Raw genomic sequence first — 27,131 nt, forward strand, 5'->3', positions numbered from 1 at the left:
GACCGGTGACAGCTGGCAGTCCGCTGACAGGAGCCCCCAAACCAAGCATGTAGCAGCGGGGGAGGGGAGTTACAGAGAGCGCGAGGTTCCTACCACACTGTACGTAGTATGCATTTTACGTTCTAACATACATAACGTATATAATGTACTTAATACACAGTACAACATACAACACATAAAATATCACGCATCGTGTACAATACGTAATACGCAATATGATGTGCAGCGTAATATAAAAATGTAATATGCAATATATACTAAGAGTACTGTGTGAATGCATGTCTGTGTATGTATAAACAGAAGAGAATTTTCCAGAAAGCCAGAAATCTCTCTGTTGAAAATGCTCATAGAATGTTCCACTGAATTAATATTTAGAAATGTGTAGATAGCATCAGAAAATCACTGAACGTCAAAGATAAACGAGATCCTGTCACCACAGCACTTTTCCAAAAACAAAACAAAACACCAAGACAAGCCACCTACGAAGTCACACAGACTGGAATGCGGCCCTTGGTGAGTTCAGAAGGGACTCTGAAGATCTTAGAAGATGACACGGTCATTTCTTTAAAATTTTGAGGGAGGGGCGCCTGGGTGGCTTCGTCGGTTAAGCATCCAACTTCGGCTCAGGTCATGATCTCACGGTCCGTGAGTTCGAGCCCCGCGTCGGGCTCTGTGCTGACAGCTCAGAGCCTGGAGCCTGTTTCAGATTCTGTGTCTCCCTCTCTCTGACCCTCCCCCGTTCATGCTCTGTCTCTCTCTGTCTCAAAAATAAAAATAAATGTTAAAAAAAATTTTTTTAAATAAAAAAAAATAAATTTTGAGGGAAAATCAGTTCAAGCAACTATTAGCATCACCTGACAACCTACAAGTCAAGCGTGAGGGAACGTGAGAAAATGTGAACATCAGAGCAGGACATCGTGCTAGGATCTGCCCCGGGAGAGGGCAGGCGTGACCAGGAAGGGGACGGCGCCAGATTCAGGGGCAGAGGCTCCACACCGAGCCCGCCCGCAGCTGCCCTGGGGAAGGGCAGGAAGGAGACGGAAAGGGCGGTGAGCAAGTGGAGAATGTCCCTGGTAAGAGGAGCGGGGAAACAAGGAACGGCAGGGCGCCAGGCAGGAGCCGGTGGGAAAGGCATCCCGGACACGGTGGAGAGAAGCCCCTGACGCGACAGGAGGGGCCTGTCTGACGTTGATGCCACAGCGTTTTCCCCGGGGGGTTGGGGGTGGCGGGGACTCTCCATGGCTGCCATCTATTTCATCAGGATGCTGAAATCTTACGTATTTTCCTAATTAACACATGGATCCAGGTTAGAACAAAGCAGGAAACTAGGGGCGTGGCTGTGGGCAGGTGTAACCCTTCCCACCCTTGACGATGGAGACGTAGAGCTTAGGACTCAAAGTTGAGGGGGAAACGGGGAGGTGAGTATCCTCACGTTATTAAGAAAAGGAACAGAGTCACCATCTTAGGGACGGAACTCACCTTTTTACGGAAGAGGAATTAGACATTTAAGTATTCGATTTACGTTGCCACTTATTTAAGACTATTTGGTTTGAACTGTCTAAAGTGCTATAAACAGCATCTCGGGGGGTGGTGTAGGGAACCACGTTCCGGCCGTGGGAGCCACGAGCCTCCAGTTTTCTCCCACCTCCGCGTCCGTGCCCTTTGGAAGTCCACCGTCCCCAGCCCCGCACTGGCCGGCGGTGCAGCCGCAGACCTGACGTGGACATCTGAACATGGCTCGCGCCTCGAGGCTCACCCGCTCTTGCTGCCCCCCGAGCTCCGTGTGAAAAATGTGGTCTTGCTCAGGGGAGGCACGTGGCCAGCGCCCCTCTCTCCCTGGCTGCCCACTGGGCACATGATCAACGCCAGCCTCGGTCAGCCAACCACGGCCAGGGGCAGAGTGACAGCTGACGGCGGTCCCCGAGGGCCACAGCCAGGAGCAGAAGACCTGCCACGGAGCCCGGCCTCCGGCACTGACCACGTCACCAGTTAAATAAATACTGGCTGTTTTAAGCCGCAAGTTTTGGGGCACTTTGTTATATCGCGGTAGAGGACGGTCACAGACACGGGTACAGAGGAAGCCACCAAAGCAAAAACCTAACAAAGGTGGTGTTTACGTAAGGACGGGTCAGAAAGCGGGCGTCACACTCTGTCATGTGGTGTGAGTGACAAGGGAGCATTAAGGCGGGCTGAGGGCAGAGCCCGAGCTCACAGCCCTGCGTCCCGAGGTGGGATCTGCGGGACTCCCCTGGGCTCTCCGGCTGCCCAAGAACAAAGCAAAGGGAAAAACCCAGGGTAACTGATAGAGATCACAGTCCTGCAGGACAGGCGTCTCCCTCAGTGTACGTGTCTCGGTAAATTACAAGAAAAAGGCAATCTTGTCAACAGCCTAACCTCCAGACCCCTGTAGACTCAGTTTCCTGAAGCCCCAACGTTGCGCTCCCCTCCAGAGTGATGTGGGAACAAAGGCCGGAAGGAGATGGCAGGTAACATTACATTTCCTTCTAACCTGCAGCCCTTGGGCAAATACTTGAAGCAAATACAGAACAGGGGTTTCTCCAGGGCCCCCTGCTGCCCTAATGTTCATTCCTCAGTAGAGGGAAAACAGCCTTAGCTCCACAAGGGCAAGCCCTCCCCTCAGGGATCTTAGGCTTCCTCGTTAGCACATCAAAGTCCTTTGACTTCACCTCCCCAACTCATAACCGATCACTGCACAACTGCGGGTGCTGCTCTTTCTGCCCCCGGGTCCTGTCCCCGCACTCTAAGGAAGTAACCTTTTTGCACAGAAGAGGTCTCAAAAATTCTTTCCTGGCCATGGGCTCCAGACCCCACCATCACCCCAAAACCTCATCGTGAACACCCCTCACCACTGCCTGTGGGATGATGTCACCCACGGTCCCGGAGGAGGATTCTGAGAAAAACACCGTGTGAGCCCGCCGTCTGCTTGGGATGAGCTCCAAGAAGAAGAAACTAGCTGAAGAAAGGAGCGGTCTGTTTTCAAGAAGACTTGCCAGGGGCCAAGACTTGCAGGGTCGGGGAGAGCAAACTGCTTATCTCTCGCCCCCCAGTTGGTAAGTGACTGGTAACCGCCCCCCGATCAAAGTGCAGTGAGGCCGAAGCCGGAGACCAAATACACGGAGCTCCTGTAAAACACCGCGTAGGACTCGGGGGGTCTGGGGCCCTGTCTGGTAGCGGGACAAGAGTCTTGTGAGAAGTCTGGCAGGGATCATCCTCCAGTTGCTGCAACTGGAACGGAGACAGGCCTCAGCAACCTGTCGCTTCTGCCGAATCTCATGTATAGAAAACCCGCACATTTTTAAGAGTGTCGTACCAGCAGAAGCACCGCCTGCCTGAACTCAGCCCAGCCTGCTGACCCAGGAGGTCACGAGACGAGTACGTGGCCACTCTCCGCACCCCGCTGCACATCGGGCACTTTGCCAGCCAGTCCGCTCTGCAGCCACTGACACCACACGGTAATCTTCATCTTCCACACGAGGCCAGAAGACGTTGTCTGAGATTGGCGGATCAAGAAACAAAGACACCAACGGTCCAGCTACAGTGGAACATTAACCGGCAAAAATGCACGATCTAGAATAAAAGTAGCAGGCATTGAGGGACGCCCCCTCTGGGGTGGGGGTTCCAGGTGCCGGGGGCAGGAGACCCTCACCCTCACCCTTCACCTGGGTCTCTGTCCCCATGAGCACAGGCGTGTAGATAAAAATAAATGTGAATAGGTGTGAAATCACAGCTATGGGGAATGAATGCCACAGGTCAGAGGCGCTGGACGCATCCCATCCTATGACAGGCATGTGCTCCGTCTGGGGCTTCAGGACCATCAAAGAGACAGACTCCCGGCAGCCCCCGGGGAGGTAACGGTGCAAAGGGGGAGAGCAGGCTGGGGGTACGTGAGGGAGGGTGTTCTTGCCGCCTGCAGAGATTATCTGAAGTGTGCTGGGTGGAGGGACACACAGAGCGCAGTGTCACCAAGATTCGCTAAGGGGTGTGTGGGGGGGGGGGGGGGCAGGGTACAATTAACTCCGGCTCCAGAGCGGCCAGCGGCCAGCCGTGTCCCTGACCAGCCACAGCCCGGACTTCAGTCTCAGGGATGTGGGAGCATGTCCTTGGTTTGGCTCAAGAGCATCAGCTGGGCCCCTCCAGCTCATGGCCACTGGAATCACGGCGTGACTGTGCTTTGAGCACAGGGTGACTGTGCTTTCCCTGTGGACAAACTGTCAGTGTGGCTTCGACACACTACGGACTGCAGGGTCCAGGGTCCCAGTCCTGCTCGGTCACCAGGAGGAGTCTCACGGCATTTCCCCCAGGCAGGGGAGGCAGTCATGAAAGACCAGCACATCTCACTTCTCGTGACCACAGATGGGGTCGGTGTCTTCCTGCCCAAGACACCCCGGCCTTGGGGCAGCAACGCAGGGAGCAGGAGGTCCTGCAGGGCCCGAATGCGGAAGGCTCCGGCCCGGGGTGAGGAAAGGCCCCATCTGGGTCCCCAGGGTATCCCCTCACACCCTCCCGGCCAGGCCAGCGATGGGCCAGCAGGATGTGGCGAACTCCCCAAGGGTCTCACTGGCACCCATGCCCCGCGTGTGGAGCGGGCGCCTCGGCCCATGTCACGGGGAGAGCGGCTCGGAGGAACTAATTACAGAGACCGGCGAAGGGAGGCGGCAGGAGCATATTAATTACAGCATTTAATCCATTAGGCAGAGCCGCCAGCTTAACCTCTTTAGAATTCTTAGAGTTTGTCTATGATTAATTATTTTTGGAAATAACAGCCAGCATCATAGCTTGTTAATAGGCTTAAAATAATAAATTTCAAAAACACCGTGAGACGTTTGCACGGGATTTAGCTTCCAGAAGGCCAACAGTAATTTCACGAGACACATGGCCTCGTTCCCCTGACGCGCTTCCTCTGCACGAGGCCACGGCTGTCCGCACGCGGGAGCCAGAAATGCCGCCACGTCAGCAGCTCCTGGCCCTCCCCCACCGGGGACAGAGGAGTGGGGGTCCTGAGAGATGCAGGCTTGCACATTATCAGGCCCTTCGTGGTGACAGCCCAGGCCAGAGACGGGCTTCCCAAAGCAGCCACTGTGATCCATTCTGATTACCCGTTAAATATTACGTCTTCACAAGGAGCCGGTCCACGGTCCGCGTGCGTGGGAGGGATGTAGCAGGTGTTGCACAGATTGGGAAATGCACCCGGGCCATTGTCATCTAAGAAGGGAGCTGTGTGAGGTTGCACTGGGATTCAGCAGGGGTTCGGGCTGAGGGGCTGGCTGTCAGCGTCACTGATGTCTGGACTCTGACGCTCCTGAGCCCGAGAGCCACTGCCGGGAAGAGGCTGGTGCCCCCAACAGGATCTCCATCCTGGCCACCATGCTGACGGGGCACCTCCCGGGGCTGGGCTGTGCCCGGCAGGAGGGAGGTTACACTTCAGCCGGGCCCTCTGGGGCTCCCAGTCCGGCAGGGAGCAGCCCTGCACGATTCGCCGATGGCAGGTGGGCGCAGTGCTGTCCGGGGCACGAGTAGCACGTAAGCTGAGCGCAGGGGCCAGGCCGGGGCAGGTGCACTGGGGAAGGCTTTCTGGAGGTGACACCAGCTGGAGGTTTGAGGGCAAGCAAGAGCTGGCCAGGACCACCGTGGACAGGGGAGTGGGGCTCCCGAGAGACGCGGCGAGTGCTGGGCTTGGGCAGTGATGGAGAGAGACATGCTGGTGAGGGCGCAGAGGCCGGGCCAGGAGGCATCCTCGCAGCAGGCCAGCACCTGATGCTGGAGCCCGAGGGGCTGTAGGCTGGGAGCCGCATGGTCTGGACGGCGCCCTGTGCTTTTGTGGCCCTGGAAACAGGCAGGGAGAGCTACGGGGTGTTTCCAGAGGGGAGCCTGGGCACCACCTTCTGCCCTCAGGCGGGACCACCCCCCGGCCAGACGCCGTCACCGCTGCAGACCCTCCACGCGCTGTCCTTCTCAGGGCCCTGCGGGCAGGCGGTTGGCGGCCAGTGACGCAGCCCAGGGACGTGGTTACCAGCAGTCCGTGTTCAAACATAACCAACTAACGCCCTTTCCCGACACCGTCTCCACCCACCGCTCGCGAATTCCCAAGCCGGTGGATGTCGGGGCGCAAAGTCACAGCACCTCTCAGACGAGACGCAAACAGGCAGTTCCATGCCCCCACAGCACACGCTGCGATTGGCACGTTTCCATCACCAGCAGCAGCCGACGCGGCGGTCCTCAAACCTGCCTTGTGTCAGGCAGACGCAAAGTGTCTTGTGTGTAAATTCATTTCTATTAATTACTGTAAATTAAGTCTTTATATACTTAAGTATGATTATGCATGAGCTATAGCAAATCACATCTGTGCTCTCTTGCTCACCGTTGTCAAATTTTGCAACACGTGCACATAAATCAGCGTCATCTGACCTCATTCTCCTCCTGCCTGGGGACTCACTCCCTTAAACGACCTCAAGGGCCCACAGAACCCCCCTGGACGAGCCCCTGGGGCACAGACCCAAGCCTGTCACCTGAGGACAGGCAGGACTAAAACGTCATGTCACAAAGGGCTGTTAGCACGGGTCATCTGTGACACCCTCTCCCCACAGCGCATCCTTGGCCCACCCATGTCTGTCCCCTTACTGTTTTCCAGACCCTCAGATCCACTTCTCACAGCCATTTCCCCCCGTCCCCCACCCCTACCCCATGCCCAGCATCACCAAGGTCACCCGGGCCCCTGTGTGACGCTCACACGCACGCACCCTCACGCCTGCACACGCACCCTACAGCTCACACTTACTGGCACCCACATCCTGGCACGTGTTTGCACACACACGTGAATCCAGGGTCCACAGCCTCAGCCGCATGCCCGCTCTGGGGTCCAGCAGCCGGATCGCTCTCCAGAAAGTGCCACAGGAAGCAGACGTCATCGTGACCTGGCAAGCACTTTGGGGTGTCACCCGCAGCCGTGAGTGGGGAGGACCGTCCGTGGGAGGAGCCTGGGAGACAGAGCTTGCGTGTCAGTGAGGGCTGGGGGCCAGGGAGCCCTCGCTCTGGGCTGAGGACCCCTGACTCGCTGGGTGGGGACCTCATTCTGGCTCGAGCTTTTCCCGACTGAGGAGTTTGCTACATGGGAGCAGCGTGAGCTGACAAGCGTCCCCGCCGGGGCCTCAGCTCCGCTCAGGCAGTGCCCGGCCCAGCAGTGAGGGCAGGACCCTACACAGAGCACAGGGCAGCTCTTCGGGCTGGAGGGACATAAACAGCCACCGTGACAAACACAGGCCCTGCTCTCAAGGCAAAGCAGGGGCTCCCGGCGTCCACTCCTTCCGGGAGACATCAAAGGGCCTCCCAGAGGCTTTCGCCGGGACGGCCCCGCTGCAAACAGAACCAGAACACCCCTCACCTTCCCGTGTCATCGCCGCAAGAAAAAGATTTACAAAATGATCCGACACACACGAGCCAAATAACGCAAATAGTTGTATACACACTTGGGAAATTAATGAAATCGCTTTCCAAGTCACAGATGTACCAGTTACTAAAATGTGTCTGAGGACGTGCGTGTGATCACACCGGGTACCAGATTCGCTTTCCGCGGGTCCCCCTCCACGACCATCCCGGCTTCACCTTGTACCAGGCCATGACTCGTGCCCCGAGGGCCTAGAGAGGAAGGGCCGCCCAGGATCCCCTCCCCGTGTTAACTGCACAAGAACCCACACCTCAAAACCTGCCCTCCTCACCCAGACTCAGCACCTTCTCTTCCTGACCCCAGGCTCAGGGCTGCAGGGGCGTGCGCTGCCTTTGAGTCCTCTCTCCTACCTTCCTCCGTTCCCCATCCCCCCAGGCCCACGGGCCCTCGCCTATACCCCATCCCCCACCCCCAACCCCACGGGCCCTCACCTGTACCCCATCCCCCATCCCAACTGCCTGATCCTGGGGAAAAGGCTGGAACCTCAAGACGACCAGGCCAATGCAGCAGGGCAGCGGAGGGACTGAGACCTGAGACCTTCCCTTGCAGGACCTGTGGACCCTGGGCCTCTGCTACAATGACGGCCACAGTCATGCAAATTTGCAAAGCTACCAGGAAAGAGCTAAAAATTACTTGGAAACATTCACATAGAAAATTACTGAAATTAGTAGCTTTGACAGAGTGCTCCTGCACTCTCCCCAGGAGGGGTGTTTAACTGCTGGGCTCTGAAGAGGTTTGCACCCCAGAGAGATCCCGGCACAGGGCCGCGCAGGGTCGTGAACCGCCCCCCAGCAGAGCTGCCCGTGGGGGCTGCAGAGTAAACGGGAGCCTGCACTGTTTGTCCTCCCATAAAGGGTTCATCAAGACACGGTTCACGTACCATAAAACTCACCCACTTGAGTTGGACAGGTGGGTGGTCCTTACTAGATTCATGGAGTTGTTGAAACCACCAGTTTCAATCAGTTTCAGAACGCTGTCACCCCCGTACCCATTCGCAATCACTTCCCGCTTCCACACACCCTCCCCACCGTCCCTCTGCCCTACAGGACCTGTAATATTCTCCTTTCTGTCACTGGATTTCATGGTGGTTTGGGTTTGCATTTCCCGATGACTTAATGGTACTGAGCATCTCCTCATGTGCTCATTGGCCATCCGTATGTCTTTTTCTTTGGAGAAACGTCTACTCAGATCCTCTGCTCATTTAGTCACTGGGTTCTTCATCTTGCGTGTATACTTTCACAAGTAAGTGAATCTTTAACAAACTTGATAATTCTACAGCGCATGGAAAGGGACAGTTACATACGCAGAATCAATGCAGACTGGATGGTTTGTGCACATGCTGTCAGACCACAGGTTTCTTAGCACAGTCTCCAGATCCCCTCCAGGAGCGAGGGCACAACCTCAACGGCCATGAAACTCTAACACAAGGACGCCGTAAGCCTCCTGCCACCTGTCTCTTCAGCCACTGCCCATAACCTGTCTTCCGTGTTTTATACCATAGATACTCTTTCCATTTTCCCCCCAGATGCCGCATTGAGAAAAATGAGTACAATAAAAATGTGAGCTTGTTTGATAACATTACAAGGACATTTGGACCCCGTCTGGGATCGGTTCAGTGCGAGGTGGTTATTAAGTATGCAAGGGGGAACGTCACGTAGACATTTGGATGCACAAGTCGGGAAGTGGGGAATGGTCCAGAGTCCCAGGACAGAAATTTGGGGCAACAATGCAGACGTGCTAATTTAGCCCCAAAGCTGGATAATTTTATTGGAAGTTGCACCAGCGCAGGTGCTTGTGTTGGAGAAGCCAAGTACGGGTCTGGAAGGTAGGAAACGATGACCCAGCTGGGGGAGCTTGGCATTTAAGGGTGGTCAGTTGACAGGAGTAACACCAGGTATGGAGGAAGGGCATCCGGGAAGGTGGGATTAGCCCTGCACGCGGGACGGCCTGGGGGCACGCTGGCAGAGCCATTTCAAGGAGAAAGTGATTAACTCTGCAAATGTAGATACCAAGCCAATAGCAGTAGGACTAAGTATTCACCACACCATTGAGATTTTGGAAAATCCGGGTCTTGGTTACCTAATACAAGCAATTTCAGTGGAACCGATGTCTGCTTGGATTACGTTCAAAAGAAAATCAGAGTTGGGGCACCTGGGTGGCTCAGTCAGTTGAGCGTCCGACATCAGCTCAGGTCATGATCTCATGGTTCCTGAGTTCAAGCCCCATGTCAGGCTCTGTGCTGACAGCTTGGAGCCTGGAGCCTGCTCAGGATTCTGTGTCTCCCTCTCTCTCTCTCTGTGTCTCCCTCGCTTGTGCTCTCTGTCTCTCTCTCTCAAAAGTAAATAAACATTAAAAAAAAATAAAAAATAAAATAAAATCAGAGAGAAAGAAGCTGAAACCAGCACGCATAGGCCACGTATTTGGAGGAATGTTGTTTAAGACGAGAGGGAAGCAGGCTGATGCTACAGGAATTCGGGGTCCCGGGGTCTGCCTTCCCACGTCCACGCGGCCCAGGCGCCCTGATGGATGGATGGCGCTCCCACAGGCTCCTGACGCTCAGGAAGATCACCGACGCCACTCTGGACTCCGTCTCCTGCACAAGCATCCCGCCGACCAGCCTGCTGAGTGAACCCCTCAGTTGGCGCAAAGTCGGACCCCTGCCCACCCCACCACCTGCTTGACCCAAGCCTCCAGCATCTGTTATTCATGTCATTGTCACAGCTCTCTGTTTGTCCAAAGTCACGTAAGTAACTTAATGACGACTCCACGGGACCAGTTAATTACTGCGAAGAACTGACAGGGCTGGGGCAAGAACGTTAAGTCGCGGACACACTCACAGGGGCTGCACCTGACGGCCATGGCCGTGTCCGCCCTGACCTCGGAGGCCGTCTGGCTCCTGCGTCTTGCTCCTCTGGATGCATGGACCCTGCTTTGTGGACTCGTGGCCCCTTGGAGGCAGGGAGCCCCCTCAGGGTTGCCCTTACCCTGGCGTCCCTCTTCACCACTGAGCAAAGCAATGTCAGGGAGAGGAGTGCTGTGACCAAGCTCGCAGAGCCCTTGAGACTCAGACCCCCGAGTCCCTTTTGTGCCGTTAGCCTTAGCATCACTAAGCTCTTCGGGCCAGGGGCTGAGCCTGGTTCCTGACCTGCCGTGGGCTAGTACCTAGCCCTGCTCTCCACTGTGATTATGCCCACAGGCTGCCCCATCATTCAACGGACACTCACCGAATACCCATCATGGGCCGGATGGTTCCATGGGCTGAGCCAGCTGTGAAGTTGTAAAACCCTCCACCCTGCACCCCATTTCTCTGTGTAACCATCATCTACAAGTCCACTCTGGCCCTGTGTCGTCTGGGCCAGTGTCACTGCCCAGTCGTTCAAGAACAGTGGTCCCGAGGACAAAAGAAGCCTGGCGGAGAGCCCTGAAGAATGGTCTAGAGTTGGAGGGCCCCCACCAACATCTCAACTCCTCGCGAACTAAGGGGATTCCTTTTACAAAAACCACCATTTCAGGCGCCGCCCAGGCCCGGGCCCTGCCCCTGGCCAGAAAGGTCATAGTTCCAAGATGGCAGAAAGGTCTCTGTGTCTCCAGCTTGGAACCCTTACTAATTATGACCTCTAGAAACACCAGGCTTTATCCAAGCTTCATGTCACCGCCCTACCTTGTTCCCAGGGCACACACATTCCCCTGGGCCACCGGCCACACCTGCTGTGCCACCATATTCCCTGAGGGCGCAGCTCCCCCACACAGGCCGATGGCCGCTGCCTGCTCCCGCTAAGTCTCTCTCGGCCCTGGGCCTGTCAGGCTGAGGGTGGTCTCGGGCCAGGTGCAGGCCTGGAAGGAATGCCATGAAACTGGAGATGCCAGAACTGCCCTTTGACCAAACACAGGGGAGAGTCAATGGAAGGGAGCCTAGCGCCTTGGAGCCTTGAGGGGAACGCCCTGAAGAAGATGCTGGAACTTCCGCCCGAGTCCCCAGCAAGCCTGAGCCCCCGCGGCTGAGAGGAATTATACCCCACGGAGACGCCTCTGCACCCTGATACTCTCCTCCCCCTACGGTGCTCGCACCACACCTGCATCCAGAGTCTGCTTCCGGGAGCACCGTCTGCTCTGGGCCAGCCCTCAGCGGGACTGGCTGGTGCCGAGAGGGGCCGGGTCCCGGTCTGCGAGGCAACTCCCCTGACTTAGGGCACCTGACTTAGCGTCCTCCTGGGGGAAGAGGTCTCCTCTCTTTGCTCACAACTGCACACGTGGAGCCTAGCCTCGCGCTGGGAATACAGCAGGTGCCCAGAACTGGGGGGGGGGGGGGGGGGGGGGGGGGGGGGGGCTGCTGGTTTATTGAGCAGGGAACAGAGCGCGGTAATTCATTCAAGAAGGTGGAGATTTCCTGTCTACACCATGCTGCCGAGGAACCGCCTCCTCCGGCTGTCCCTGCCGACCCAGCAGGTGCCACTTCCAGCTTCTAAAGAAAACGGGCCAACAGAGGCTCCTGCTCACATGGTGCTTGAACCTGTGAGACCCCGACAGCGGCCTCCACCTGGCTGGCTACAGTCTAGTGTCTGCGAGCTCCTGGACAAGAATCGTCCTTTCCAGGGAAGGGAAACACATACACACACACACACACACACACACACACACACACACGCTGGGTCCTTTCCAGCAACGAAACATGGGTACTACTGTAATTTCAGTTCTTTTTTAATTTTGATTTTAGAGACAGAAAGTGTGAGCAGGGGTGGGGCAGAGGGAGAGAGAGAGAACCCCAAGCAGTCTCTGTGCTCAGTGCAGAGCCTGACATAGGGCTCGATCCCACGACCCATGGATCGGGACCTGAGCTGGACTCAAGATTCGGACGCTCGACGATGCCCCCCGGGCACCCCTCGAATTTCAGTCCTTGAAAAGCCTCAGACGGAACTTTTGGTCCCCCCTGTATAAATTACCAAACCGTCTATGTCTCCACCGGAAACCGCAGAGCACTGCTTCACGCGGGCACGCTGGCCACTGTGGCTGCGGGGCTGGTGCACGCTGGGGGTGGGTTCAGAGAAGGCCGCACAGGCCGCGTCCTCCTGCCCTTCCAGACCATCTCAGGACACCAGCTGTGTGCCCGGCACACGAGCGCCTGGGGACAGAAGGCGGTACTCCGCCCTCGCTTGCGGGATGGTTCAGACACTGGTCTTCACCCCGTGAAGACGGCTGTGCCTGCAGAAAGCGGTGTGCACCTGCCCAAATGCCCACGTGAACGCCGCACCCAGACCTGCTCCTGGGCCGGCAGAGCCTCCGGGAGAGGACAGGGCAGAGCGGCTCTACTATGTGCTTAACCGTGAGGGCGAGCGGACCAGAGCAGGGGCCCCGCTGAGTCCACTGAGGACACATCCTGCCTCATGCCCGACGGGAAGCTGGTGGAGACCACGTGGCCCCCGAACGACCCTCTTAGAGACAGTCCAGCTAAAGCCACCGACCCGGCCGGCTGCGCGGGCTTTCCTCCAGCGGCTGCACCGAGCACGATCGTGAGGACGTGGAGGGGAGCGGCGAGTGCTGAGAAGTGGGTGCTAATCCCGCTTTGTCCCGCACTGCCTGCATGGAAAACAGATGTGTCAACGGTTCTCAGAGGCCGAGGGATTACGGGCAATTTTAATTTTCTCATTTATGCTTCTTGACTATTTTCTAAGTGTTCTAAGTGAGCATTAACCACTTTAATAATTGGGGAAACCTATGAAGGATATAATGAAAAGGACAACAACAGCCACAAAAAGATGCCTCCGGTTTTCCAGCAGCTAGACCGGAGGCCGCTGTCACCAGGGCCCTGTCACAGCTATAAAGGATGGACAACCTGTTCTGCCCCTGTAGGCGCATTTCTTGCTGTAACTGGAGTCAGAGGCGGGGCTGGGAGTGGCTGGGCCAAGGGAAAGGGGAGAAGGAGCTTGGCGGGGCAGGGGGAGAATTGAAACGTGAGGGACCCCTGCCCGGGGTGATTGGGACGTGCCCTGCACACCGCCGCCCTGGGGGCCGAGTCCCGTGCCCCTAACGCTGGGCTGTGTGCAAGAGACTCAGACGGACATGCCCTCAGAGCCCCCCTCTGACCCAGGGTTTGAGAGTCCGTGGGCCGCACGGTGACGTGCCACATACTCCTTACAGCTACTGACAGAGAGGATTCCCACAAGTTGTCGGCCCCCAGCATTAACCCCGGCCCAGTTTGCCCCCAGGAGGTGGCAGTCTTTCCGTTCCACGGCTCCTCTGGGCAGTGGGAAGTGACCGCACCCCGCACCCCACCAGGACCAGGCCTGGCGCTTAGGGACCATGGCACTGAGGCTCCTCGTGGCATGAGCCCACAGTCACGGACTCGGCATGGACTTGGCCTGCTGGGGGGCTGGATTTCACGCCCTGGAATCTCTTCTACTTTCCCAGGCCCTGATGAGACCCCACTCCCCACGCCCCGTCTCTGAGGGGCCCGGGCTCCACCCCTCTGAATGCTCACAACAGGCCTCTGGTGGCCCGTAGGTCCTTCCAACATCTGCTTGGTCCTTCCAACATCCCAGCAAGGGAGGGGGGTGCTGTTCTGCTCCCCCGGTTCCCTCCCCACCGCCACAGTCTCATGCACACAACCTGCCTCTCTCTCCTCCCCATCCTCCCACCAAATCATGTGAAGAAACTTTGGGTGGGTCTGTGTGAAGCAGGAGAGAGAGAAAGCAAAGGAGAAAGTGTCCCTGTCTTCACAGGCTCAGCCGGGGACAGCGGGTGGTGGCCACAGGCACGTCCACCCTGGAGGCAGACAGCAGACTGGCTGGGGCTCCCAGAAAGGCGAGGCTGATCATTCTACAGCAAAGCCTGTTTTATTAAAGTGAATTCTATGCAGGCACAACAGAAATTTAAAAATCATGAGAGACACAGAGAAAGAGAGCGAGCGAGAGAGGAAGGGAGAGAGGGAGAGACAGAAAGCCTGGGAATGCCTTATATCAGTAAATTTAAAAGTTTAGAAGAAATGATCAAATTCCAGGAAAGAAACATATTCCAAAACTGACTCCAGAAAACAAAGAAAACTTAGTCATGTGGTTAGAAAAAAATATCAAATTATTACTTAAAACTCTTCCAATAAAGAAAATTCAGAGGATCAAATAGATTCATAGGAGAATTCTGTCACCCTTCAAGAAACCAACCATTCCAGGGGCACCTGGGGGCTCAGTCGGTTGAGCATCCCACTTTGGCTCAGGTCATGATCTCACGGTCTGTGGGTTCGAGCCCCACTTCGGGCTCTGTGCTGACAGCTCGGAGCCTAGAGCTGCTTAGGATTCTGTGTCTCCCTCTCTTGCTCTCCGCCCCTTCCCCGCTTACACTCCGTCTCTGTGTCTCTCTCTAAAATAAAAGCCATTAAAAAAAGAAAGAAAGAAACCAATTACTCCCGTTCTACATAAATTCTTCCAGAACAAAGAGAGCGAGAGCGAGAGCGAGAGAGAGAGCGCTTACTACTCTCCGAGGCCAGGACGAGCTGGTCTCAAAGGGTCACACGCTGACTGCAATCGCATGGAACCCATCACCACAGCTCAGAGGCCGCCCAGGGACGGGCGGGGCGGCAGTGGAAGGGGCTGATAACGAGCTCAGGGGTTTCTGGGGGTGCAGACGTTCTGGAACCGGACGGCGGTGTTGGGGACCCAGCACGCGACCCATAAAGGACACCGAGGCGCACGCTGCAAAGTGGCTGATGGTTAATTTCACGTGTGAAAACTCAATAAAACTGCACATCAGCCTCACTCATAAAGGAAGACGGACTTTCGGAAGTTGTCCGTGGGAGATGTTTCTGAGCAAGGACCCGGAGGTCTTCAATCCAGCACGAAGGAGCAGGGCTCCCAGGCCAGGGGCCGGGACGGCAGGAGCCCCCTCCTGCCCAAGGGGACGGCGGGGCCGCCCAGGTGCAGCAGACCAGGGAGGGACCTGGCGTGTGTCCTGTGGGCGCCACCAGCTGACCTGACCGGGGAAGAGAGCAGAAAGCTCTCTGGGGCTGGGCTGCGTGGGGAGGGCTGGCTGACGGTCCGGACCCTTTGTCAGCCTCTTCTACAAGATGAGGGGCTGCTCCTCCCCGCTCCACACCCACGTCCTCCCTTCACCCCCTTGAGGGGGGAGGGCCTCCCCACCACAGGTAGCAAATGGTGACGCCGGGCAGCTTCCCGGCCGGTACAAAGGACAGTCCCCGAGAGTGGGTTACACGGTCCTTCTCAGGCTCCGTGCCTGAAACTCTTTCTTATGTTGGATGGCACAGGAGATCTGCCAATTTCTGTGCAGCACAGAGCAAACGAGATGGCTTCTGAAGACCCCTGAGTGGCTGGAGAAGGAATGAGGAGCACGTTCCCTGAGTAAAGCCGTGCGGGTGCCACGGGCTCAGGGATCTGAGCAGACCGGAGAGGTCGATGACGCCTTTAGGGGGAAATGCAACATAATGACCGGGCTGTTTCCTTCTCGGGGCAAGACTGTATTCCCACAACGGATAACGGGAAAGGACCACGGTCTGTGCGTGTTGCGTAAGCAGGGAAGGGGCTATTTTATGAAGTGGTATAATTTTAACAATCCCGCCTAACTTGACCAGTGGAAGTCGCTGCGTCTCCTCCAGCTGCCGAGTCTCCTGCCTGGAAAAGACACTGAGCCGCTGCCGTGAGTGTGCACATGAGCCGTCTGAGCCCGAGCGGGTGTGCAGGCAACACCGGGGAGCCCAGGTCTGGACTTGTGAGCCATTCGCCACCAGGTAAGGGACGGGAGAGGCAGGCACAGGGTAAGAGTACGGAGCCTGGAAACGGTCTGGCAGCAGACAGGGCTCAAGGCAGGTGCCGCAGACGAGGTCGGCACTCCCCTGGACTTCCAGAAATGGGCTGGGGTGTGGATGGAGGGAGAGGAAAGGCCACAGAAAAGCAGGGGGGAAGCACAGCACTTAGACGTCAGGCTGCGGTTCTAACCCTGCGTGCCTGCTCTTCTCCGAGGGCCCCCCGTTGCCACAAAGGTGGTCCTGCAGCCCGTCCCTAGATGGGCCCCACTGCACGGGGGGGGACACGGTGTCAGGAGGGCCTGGGACCCACATGGCTGCCAGCCCTTCCCCGCCGCCAGCTGGAGTGACAGACATCAGGGAAAGGACGAGGGTCCTGCCCGTGGGCGTCCGCCCGAGGGGAGGGGTGAGCCCCCAGCAGCTAGAGTGACGGTCTCAGCAGATAGGGTCCCAGCAGAGCGCGGTGCACGGCTCAGGGTGTCAGTCTGCTCTCTTCCCCCTCTGTCTCCCCTCTGGGTTCAGGCGAGACGGGCTAAGGATTGAGCACCAAGCTGCACTTTGCTCCCTGGGGCTCCCTGCCGGCCCACATGGCCTCGGGGAGAGCCACCGCCTTCTGTGTGTCAATCTCGTGACCGATGGCCCACAGGGGTCCCCGATCAACTAGTTCACTGGGTGACAACGTCGACTAGCGCGTTACTCCCTCTGGATGGGTCTGCTGCAAAGCCCGCAGCGCCCGGCCGGATGTTCGGTGCAGCGACAATCCACTGGAGTCGGGAGGGACCGCCCCGGGGGAGGAGGCCGCGGTCCGGCACTTCCTGACAGACTGTTTGTGCGGCAGGTACGTGCCCGCAAGAACCTTTAAACCGTCACGCTGGCCCCCGAGGAACGCTCAGCACACAGCGGGTGGCTGGCCGCCGTGGGCGCACCAGCGAATGGCAGGACGGCCGAGGGCCGAGTCCTGGGAACCGGGAACCAGGGAGACCACACTGGGCGGGGAACGGGGTCTTGGGTCAGTCATGACCCAGTCCGAGCACTGCTTGTCCTCCCACTGCTTTGGGAGGAGGGAGGAAATCGAAGCAGGGCTCGCTCACGATCGCTCTGTGATGGGACCCCCGCCGCCCCCCCCGCCGCCCCGAGAGGGAGACTACAAGGCCACTGGCCAACTTCCTGGGGGTAAGTAGCTCACACTCCCCATCGCCGGCCTTTATAGAACTTCAAGTACTGTCGGGGTGTCTCAACAGCACGCGTCCTTCCTGGCTTAGCAGTTTCCCAGGAGCACACTTCTCTCAGGACCTAGGACCATGCTGAGCCTGCAGACCGCCCGCCCTGTGCTGGGGGACAGCGTGAGCTGGCCCTGCACCGGGGGTCAGCGCAAGCCCGGCCCTGCTCTGGGGGTCAGCGTGAGCCCGGCCCCGCACCGGGGGTCAATGCGAGCCCGGCCCTGCATTGGGGGACAGCGTGAGCCCAGCCCTGCTCTGGGGGACAGCGTGAGGACCACATCCCAGCTACTCCTGCCGCGGAGGGTGGAGGACCGGCCAGAGTTCTCCAGTTCATTATGCCAGTGGGCTGACAGTCAGCAGGGGCAGGTCCCAGAGCCCCGCTCACCATTATCGCGCATCCCTCAGGGCCGGGGATCCCAGCACAACACGGACAGCGGCTTCACCGTCACAGGGCTCTCCCAGCGTCTACACAGACAGCCTGCGCCCTGGCCCCCAAGTCCATTGCCTTGGGTCAGCCTGTCCACACTGATAGCAAACCTTGACTCTTCTATCCCACCCTCCCCACACCTGCCCCTCCTGCCCCCGCCCCCCAGGATGACCTGACCCTTCCTCCCTCTGCCGCTCCCGTGACCGCAGTCCCACTCAGGCCAGCCCGGGTCTCCACCACCCCTCTGCTCTCTCCAGATCCCACCCAAGCTCTGCCAGGTCGCCTCCGAGGCCAGAAGGCACGCACCTTGCGACAGCGGTTTTCCCACACTCGGAGGACTTCCTTCCTCCTTCCTTTCGCCTCAGTTTCTACTGTGTTCCAGATGGCTCAGGTTGCCAGAAATCCGGCTGCTGGAACGGCTACTATCAGGGTTTAATCAGGGGACGTGCGGATACTATGTGGTCACAAATGTGACTTACAATGAAAGTCATAAGAGTAAGACGTTTCGTCTCATCCTCCTCAATGCTGTTCTCCTGGGACTTTCCAAATCCCTGAAATAATTACACTTGGTGCCCATACATTTTATGCAGAGTGTTTGTGTGGCCCTGATATTATTTCCTCACCAAGTGGGTCTGTTTGAGAGTCGAGACCAAAGCAGCTCAGCCCAGAGACCCTTGTGGGTGGGTCCCTGGACCGGCCACCTCCGAGGGCACGTCAGGGCACGATGCCCCTTCCCGAGCCCTCGAGCGGGCACCGCCCCCTGCCTCGGGTGGCCACTGGCCACGGCCACAGATGCTACTTCAACGGTGCCATTCTCCCAGATGCGATGGAAGGCCCTGGAAGGAACCCGACGCTAAGACAACACGCTGGCTTGTGGCCACAGCCACCAGGCCTCCTTGGAGGAGGTTTTCCATTAAAGCAACAGCCGACACGTGGCTGTCGTCTCACTCCTCTGGCTCAGACCAGCCCATTTTTCCCACAGTCCCTCCAGGGTCCCCTGTAAAGACAGAGCCCTTGGAAGATCACCAGGCCCACCAGAGGGTCTGTACCACGTACACCGCTGTGTGTGAGTGTGGCTTGGCCACCGTCCTCTGCCCGGGCTGGCCACAGCCTCCCGGTGAAGGCCCCCGTGCAGACGGGACCGGCCACAGGGCTGGATTCGGTTGACATCCCCACCGCCGGAGTCCTGGTCACCGACTTTTAGCATAAAATGGCTCTATGGATCGCGGGGTGTGAATGTGGCTGCCGGGAAGGAGGGACTGACGGCTCCGGGACAGGGGCTGGGAGCTTGCTGCCCTGCCCTTCCCAGCACCGGGACGTAGGTGAGGCGGCCTTCACCAGCCCCCCACGCTGCCTCCCGGCTGTAAGGATCAGGATGGGTTATATGGGGTCCAGGAGCCTTTTCAGGGTGAAAGTCTGGAGTTTCAGGAAACTCAGATCTGACAAGAATGTAGCGACTGAGGCATGGCCTCTGCTTTGAAGTCCTTCACCACTAATGCTGAGCTGATGAGCAATGTCAGGAGCACTTCTCTGGCCCAAACGGTGCTGAGAAAGCCCGCGGCATGGAGAAGTCTCCCTGTGTCACGACCCTGCGGGTGAGGCCTGGGCCGGGTGGGGTGGGGCACGGGGTGAACCCCGTCAGAGCAGACTGTCACCTCTCCGGAACAACACGCTGTTACTGGGTGTACCGCGTGCAGCAAAGACGGAGACAGCTCCGCCCTGAGCACTGGCCTTGGTTCTAGACTCACAGTGAATAATTCACGCAAAGCCCCTGCCCTTCTGGATCCGACACTCAGGGTTGGAGGGTGGAGAGAAAACAAGCCAGAAACAGACATTACAGATAATTCTGGATGATGAGAAATGCTACAAACACTGCAGAATGGGGTACCGGGGGTCTCGGACCTGAGGCCTGAATGACAGAGGAACAACCAGCCATGTGTAGAAGACATTGAAGGCAGAGGGAGTGGCCAGTGCAAAGGCCCTGAGGCAGGGCGGGAAAATGGAGACTGGCACCAGTGGCAGCCAAAGCACAGGCCAGGATCACAAAGGGTGGGTTCCAGAGACTCCGGATAGCTGTCTGGAGTTTGCTCCAAGCTCCTGGAGACAACCCTCCTGGGAGTCTCAGGCAGGGGAGGCTTGATCTGGCACATATTTCTGAGAAGCCACCTGAGGCTCCCACGTGGAAACCAGCTTATACCGAAGGGCGCATTGGGAGCAGAGACTGTGTGAAGCAGCCGCAGTCTGAAGGTGGCGCTGGCCCAAACGCAGAAGGCGGACTTGGGCGCGGGCTTCAGGAGGGGCAACGGCGGCTGGGCTGGGCTGGACGTGAGGGGTCAGGCAGAGGGAGGAGCCAAGGGCGGCCCTCAATCGGGCAGACTGGCGGGTCCCCTGGAAGAAGCAGGCTTAACCAGAACCCAGCAGGAGGAACACATTCTCGAGTTCTGTTTTGTCTTATGAGCAGGCCCGTGGGTCGGGAATCAATACTTCCTTTATAGGAAAATGCAGTTTGAGACATCCATCAGAAAGTGCAGGTGCCCAGTAGGAAAGCAGATCCGTCAACGCTGAGGTCAAGGGAGAAACGGGCCCTGGAGACAAGGCTGAGTGAGTTACTATCCCCGAGGGTTTGGGACACCAGAGAGGCCGTCTGGCACCCTGCAGAGCCCTGGGCACAGCGCCCCGCCCCCTAGGAACACCAGCAGGGGAGGAAAGTGCTTCCAGAAGGCAGGAGAAGGCCACTGTGCTTGGCATTTCGGAAAACGGCCCAGACGCCCACCAGCACCGGGACACGGGACGCATTACGCGGATTCCCACAAACGACGGAAGGCTTTACCTAAGGGACGCGATTGCGTTACAAGCACATGCATCGTGGTATGACTGAAACAAACAAACAAACAACAACAAAACCGTCATTTTGAGCAAAAAAGGCAATCACAGAAGAACGCGTGGATTATGATATTTACGTAAAATTCAAAAAAGCCTAAATTACATGACACTTGTTTAGAGATAACACATGCACAGGAAGCACATTTCTAAAAACGTCAAAGCAACGACTGGCACACAGTCCAGAGTACTCGCCCCGGGGCAGTCAGGAGTCGAGGCTCCGGGGCACAGGGGTACGGAAACGTCTATGTTCTCAGGCTCAGAGGGAGTATTTGCGGGTGCTACTGTGTCGGCGTTCTTTCCGCGTGGCATAAACACACGTGCTTTTGTGTGTGCGACGGATCTCCAATTTTTCCTTTCAAACCGAGAGTGAACCAGAGCTAACTGAGCTGAAGAATTAGGCATTTCTCAGGGTGGGTGGCAGGAGGGGACCAGCCCCGGGGCGAAAACAGGCCAGGGGAGGACCTTCCCCAGAGCACACGCGCTCGGGAGGACGCTGTTTGAGAGTTAAGGCCAAAGCAGCTTAGCCCAGAGACCCTTGCGGGTGGGTCCCCGGACCGGCCGCCTCCCTCTCTAGGGCACCTCAGGGTTCTAGGTCCCTTCCCGAGCCCTCGAGCAGGTGCTGCCCCCCTGCCTCCGATGGCCACTGGCCACGGATGCTGCTTCAACGGTGCCATTCTCCCAGATGCAGTGGGAAGGCCCAGGAAGGAACCGACGCCAAGGCGACGTGCCCGTGCTACGGTTTGTGGCCACAGCAACCAGGTCCTCCAGACCCCAGGCCCTCCGGGCCCCCGCCGTGGGACGTCCTTTCAGGAAAATCTGCACTTTAGGTGTGCAAAGCTCATGTTGCCAACTTGGCCATTTGTAGCTGGAACCCTTGACCTGAGTTCACCGTGGATAGCACACTACACACAAAGCCTTTTTGTTTGTTTAAATCCAATACCTTTTCTGCTAAAAGCATCTCGATCCCTGTATCACAAACACGTACGTCTTTCTCACAGAAGCCAATGAGTCCCAGGCACTTTGGGGGGTAAGTAATTTCGTCGTGACGGTATTTCTGTCTCTGAAAGTCTCTAAAACGTTGATAGGTGCCACGACGTTTTTGATTACAGTGAAGGAGGAAACGATGCCTGGATGAAACCAGAAAAGGCTTCCTCCCCAGTCGCCAGGTCATTGTCATGAACCTATTTTAGCATCTGCACATGCCGCTAACGAGGGGAGCCACGGCCCCATGAAGGCGGCGTGGCGGCTTTTCTTGGCTTGTCGCAGAGCTCGGGCGGAGCGTTTCTGATAGAAGAAAGAACAGTCACTTCCCAGCTGCTGTGTGGCAGGACAAAATGTGAAATTTAAACCATTAAATAGTTCTGGAAGCAAAAGAACAGGTGGTAAATGGTCTGCAAGGCAGATGGTGCTTTTTAATCGTTGTGTTCGATCGTCATCCGCTCGGCTAGCGACCGTAACTATCACTCATATTCTACCTTTCTCACTCGAATGCTTGCAAAATGGTGGCAAAGGTTTAAAAATAACTACCGTCATTCGTAAAAAAAAAAAAAAAAAAAAAAAAAAATCAGTTCATTTATTTCCTCAAATAGGGACACCAGTGGAGCCCGGCTGCACCGTGGCCCCACGTGGCTAGAGGACAGAGGCTCCAGGCAGGTTGGGGGGGGGGGGAGGTGCTGGAGCCCCGGAGGCCGGGACAGCAGCCCTCCACTGGGTGCCTCATCGTCCCCAGAAACCCCAGGGTCTCCATAAATGGAACACAAGGTACATCTTTCCCCTAAGCTCTAACACATAAAGGCCAGTACGAATGGAGGGAGGCAAGCTGCATTCGGCTGCAAGCCCACAGAGAGGCGACCGAGGACGCCCGCCTCTGCTGGCCCTCCAGCTGCCACACGCCCTCATCCAGGGGCCCTGCGCTGCCAGCATCGGGGATGGGACAGTCGTGTCTCCAGGCCGCCTTCCCCGCCCCGTGAGTCACCCGTGACTTGGGAGCACCTGTGTGAGCAGCAGCCGATCGTGTGGCTGACAGAACTGTGGGTATTCAAGGTGCCCACGTGCGGTCTGCAGGATGGTCGCCCACGTCGGGAAGCCGCCAAAGGATGCGGTGCCCAGAGCCACGGGTTCAGGAGACGCAGGTGGGGCCCGGACAGGAGGACTTACAGGCCAGGGAGGGGGACAGACGACTGACAGACGCCAGCGCACGGCCCGGGGGATTCCCAGGAGTGCGTGGGCCCTGCGAAGAGCCACGGCCAGGACCCACTGAGCCGCGCGAGCAGGCAGCGGTCTGGAAGGAAACAGCCGTTTGCGATTGGTGAGGAACAGCGCGTGGGGCTTTTCAAATACGGTGTCTCCTTCAAAACGTTAAACCACGTAAAAGGCACATAATCAAGTGTGGCTCTTCCGGCTGATCTTCTTGGCAGCCACCAGCCTGTTTCCTTCAGGCTCCTTCAGTTCCTAGATCCCTGACTCTCCCAGGGGAGCCTAGTCACACGCTAGTGCAGGTTTTCACGCTTCGTTAAGTGCGGTTCTAGAATATAATCCAGGGTTTCTCAGCAGAAGCACTACCACCTTGGGCCAGATACTTCCGTATCATGGGGCTGCCCCGGGGGTTGTGGGGTGGGGAGTGTCCCTGGCCTCTGCCTCCAGACCCAGGAGCACCGCCCCCCCCCCCCCGACTGATAGTGACCAAAATCTGTCAAACCCCATACCTACCTCCAGGTGAGAACAGAAAGCTAACCCCTGTAGGGCCCCTAAGGCTCTCTGGCTTTCACGACCGAGCCAAGAGCATAACGAAAGTAGTCTAGCTCATTTACCGGATGGGAATGTTGTGAATAAAAACAAGGTTATTCATCTGCAGATGAAGGAAAGTTCCCACGCTTTTATGAAATCAGCTTCAATATGGAGCACGCTTCACACACAGGTGCGTCTGTCTTCGTCTGTGAAATCTGCTTTGCTGGGGTTGCTGCTCTGTCTCCGCCCCGCTGGCCCCACCCAGCCCTGACGGGACACCTCCTCCTCCTCCCCCCGTCCCCGTGCCCCCCACCCCGTCACCTGTGTCAGGGGTGTTGGGAATGTCCCAGCTGGCCGCCTGAGCCTGCACCAACAACGTCCTTCAACCTCACTGAACCTCACCGTACAGAGTTCCTGACTGTGGTTAAGACGAGTTCTGAGGCACGAACCGCTCAGGCGCCTCTAAGCTACGTTTCCCAGAAAGCGTTCAGGGAAATTCTGGAAAGGCTTCACCCCAGCTATGGCCAGTGTCGCTCACTGACGCCAAGGGGACACCGCCAGCTCAACACTGCTAGGCGGTGTTATCTCGCAAGCACCCTGCTTTCCGGGGCGCCCAGGGAGGCCCACGCCCACACTGGCTCCAGGGAGGTGCACAGAGCTGGGCGTCATGCGTCCGGACCAGCCCCCCTGACCTGTATTTCATTCCCCCTCCCCGGCCCCTCTGCGTCAGGTCAGCGTGAGGTTTTGGGATCAATGCCACGGGCCGTTTGAGAAGCCACCTCTGGAGTGCCGCCCCTCCCTCCCGCTTTCCGATGGCACATGTTGGCAGTTACGTACGAGACAATGTAGCCGCTGGTCTCCTGACTGAATACGCGTTACGGCAAATTTGATTACGGGGCCTTATAAAATGCAAACACAGAAAGACACCTAATTATTATGTCACTTTATAAATCATAGGAGGCATGGAGAGTGAAGCCACCCAGGGGCACGTGGGTTTTGGTTCTGAGATTAATTTTCTCAGAAAATACGAAGTCATCCTTAATGAATGCCAATGGACTGATGGATTTTAACTGAAATCTTGACACAACTGTAAATTATGTTCCACACAAGAGATTATTTATGTGTTTTATTTATTTTCCCCATCACACCCTCAATGCGTGTTCACTAACGGCCTAAAATAAGATTTTGTTCTTGAGACTACAATGTCCCAGCGACCAACTAATTTATCAAGCCGGTAGGGAAATACGGGCTCCAAAGGTCTAGTAAAAAGACGACATTAGACTTATCAAAACCAATGTCAGCAAACCAAAACGGGAAAAGAACGAAACTAGGTTTTCCTGTCTCTACCATGAACTTGGATGCGTGTGTGTGTGTGTGTGTCTCTCACAATCTAGTGATGCTTCCTATTAGCAATAACCTAGCAATTGATGATATTAATGCTAAAATTAGAATTCTAGCAGAGGATTAATACTAGGACACACAGAATATTTTTTAAATTTTTTTAAGAGAAAGAAGAGAGCAGAAGCAGAGGAGGGGCAGAGAGAGAGAGAGAGAGAGAGAGAGAGAATCCCAAGCAGGCTCCACACTGTCAGCTCAGAGCCTGACACGGGGCTCAAACCCATGAACCGTGAGATCATGACCTGAGCCGAAATCAAGAGTCAGACGCTCAACCGACTGAGCCACCCACGCGCCCCACCATTTTACCCAGGTCTTATCGCATGCGAACCCAACACTGGAGCAGCAGTACCAGCTCTCAAGATTGAGTCCTTCCTAAAAGTCCTTCCGAATCAATGTTGTTCTTGCCACATTTAAGGGAAGGACCTGAGCCCGCGTCCACGGGTGGCTTGGACACACGGCCCGCTGGTCACCGTTAACGGACACACCTACAGCTGTGACCACACACGGACAACGGAGCTGCAGCCAGCCCAGGACCCGGAGCCCTCCGTCTCCCTCCCGAGCCCCTCAACACGCACCTGGGTTCCGCCGGGGACAGTGGAGTGTCTACCAGCCCCACGTCCGCCTCGAAGACTTTCCGGAAGAAGCGCGCAGCCGCGGTTAAGGAACCCAAGACCCTTCACGGCCACGCACGCCTCACGGTCAGCCCTGCGCCGCGGGGACCGCCCAAGCCCCCCACCCCTGAGCTCAGAACGAGCCCAGCCGGCAGGCCCGGGGGAGGGCGCGGCGAGCACTGCGCGTCTCTGTGTGTCACGGACTCAGACGCTTAGCTAGTTTCCGGGCGTGCCGTCTTCGCTTCCTCCCGAGCCCCGTGCACCAAAACTGTAAACCTCCGGGGATCCTGATGCTGTGAGTCACTACGGTACTCCCCAGAGACCCTTGGTAAAGGGAAGCCTCGTCTGTCCAGACGGAGACTTCGAGCTGGGCTTTACGGCAGAAAAAGCCCCGCTTGGCTTAGCAAGAGCTTCTTCGAAAGAACCAGGGTCCATCTGTGCAATCTGACGACGAGCAGCACCCGTACGACCGCTACCGACTGTCCCTGCCTGGGGGGCCGCGGGCACGGGAGTCCAGGGCTCTGCGGCCGGAGGCAGGCGGCTCCCGCCCGCTCCCCACACCGTGAGCTCTGGACCGGCTCCAGGTGCCGAGCGCCCGTGCTCTGTGCTTACCGGAGAAGGGGGTGGTCCGCAAGGGTATCTTGATGGGGGCCAACGTCAGGAAGTGGCAGGGCTGCGTGCTGGGGGGGGGACGGGCCCCCAAGTCCCTCGGGCTCCACAGACAGCACGGCGGCGGCGGCGATGGCAATGGCGGGGCTGCTGCCGACGGGCTTGAGGCTGTCGGGACCACCACCTGCAGAAGAGGGACAGGGAGGTCAGCCCGGGGGTGCCTGGTGGCCGCCAGAGAGAGGCACCGCCTCATCGGGCCACACTCGAGCGCCCGGAGAACACGAGCAGCCCGCACCCCGTTCTCAGAAGCCGATACCCCAGAAACACACGGGATGGTTCCCGACCTGTCACAATGTCGACTGGGCACAGAGCACACGCACGCTGCCGTGCGACGTTCAGAGGCACAAAGCCCAGTCACCAGGGGACGTGCGTGCCCTGGACAGAAGTGGCTTTGCCGCGGTGCACGCGCGTGGCACACACAACCGGGGCTGCTGGCGACAAGGTCACAGTGACTCGGAGCCGCGAGAGGGCCCGGGAGGGGCACGGAAAGGCGGGCGGCGGGCCCGGAGCGGGACGCAGCTGTGGGTCGGCGTGGGGAGGCTCAGCTGCTCCCCGAGGCTGCCACCTGCCCAGCCTCTGCGGCGGAGAAACTCGGTACCCCTGTCAGCCTGGATGGCTCCTCGTGAGGGGTCAGGCCCCAAACTCGGAATTCAGGCCGTTTGTTGTCTGTCCTGACATAACTGGAAAACTGTGACAGTTTGCTTCTGTCTGTGCCTTTCCTGTAAAGTTTTATCATTTACTTATTTATTTTTATTTTTACATTTACATCCAAGTTAGTTAGCATCTGGTGCAATAATGATTTCAGGAGGAGAGGCCAGTGATTCCTCCCCTACACACAACACCCAGTGCTCCTCACAGCAAGTGTCCTCCCTGATGCCCCTTCCCCCACGTAGCCCATCCCCCCACCCACCACCCCTCCAGCAACCCTGTTTGTTCTCTGTATTTCAGAGTCTCTTTGTTTTGTCCCCCTCCCTGTTTTTATGTTATT

At 57.4% G+C, this 27,131-nt stretch overlaps 1 protein-coding gene and 1 long non-coding RNA gene across 2 annotated transcripts in view; one reads left to right on the plus strand and one right to left on the minus strand.

Moving 5' to 3' along the window:
• The window catches only part of TCERG1L (transcription elongation regulator 1 like), a 165,768-nt gene that overhangs the window by 127,270 nt on the left and 11,367 nt on the right, over window positions 1–27,131 (minus strand). Inside the window, 2 exon segments of the mRNA XM_049646032.1 lie at window positions 26,087–26,162; window positions 26,164–26,267. Of these exon segments, the coding sequence (XP_049501989.1) occupies window positions 26,087–26,162; window positions 26,164–26,267 (180 nt within the window).
• Window positions 6,537–15,219, plus strand: LOC125933054 (uncharacterized). Its single transcript, XR_007460860.1, has 2 exons — window positions 6,537–6,964; window positions 14,882–15,219. It is a non-coding gene; the product is annotated as an uncharacterized LOC125933054 (long non-coding RNA).

This window comes from Panthera uncia, chromosome D2 (assembly GCF_023721935.1).
Source record: "Panthera uncia isolate 11264 chromosome D2, Puncia_PCG_1.0, whole genome shotgun sequence".
In the NCBI taxonomy this organism is placed as follows: domain Eukaryota; kingdom Metazoa; phylum Chordata; class Mammalia; order Carnivora; family Felidae; genus Panthera; species Panthera uncia.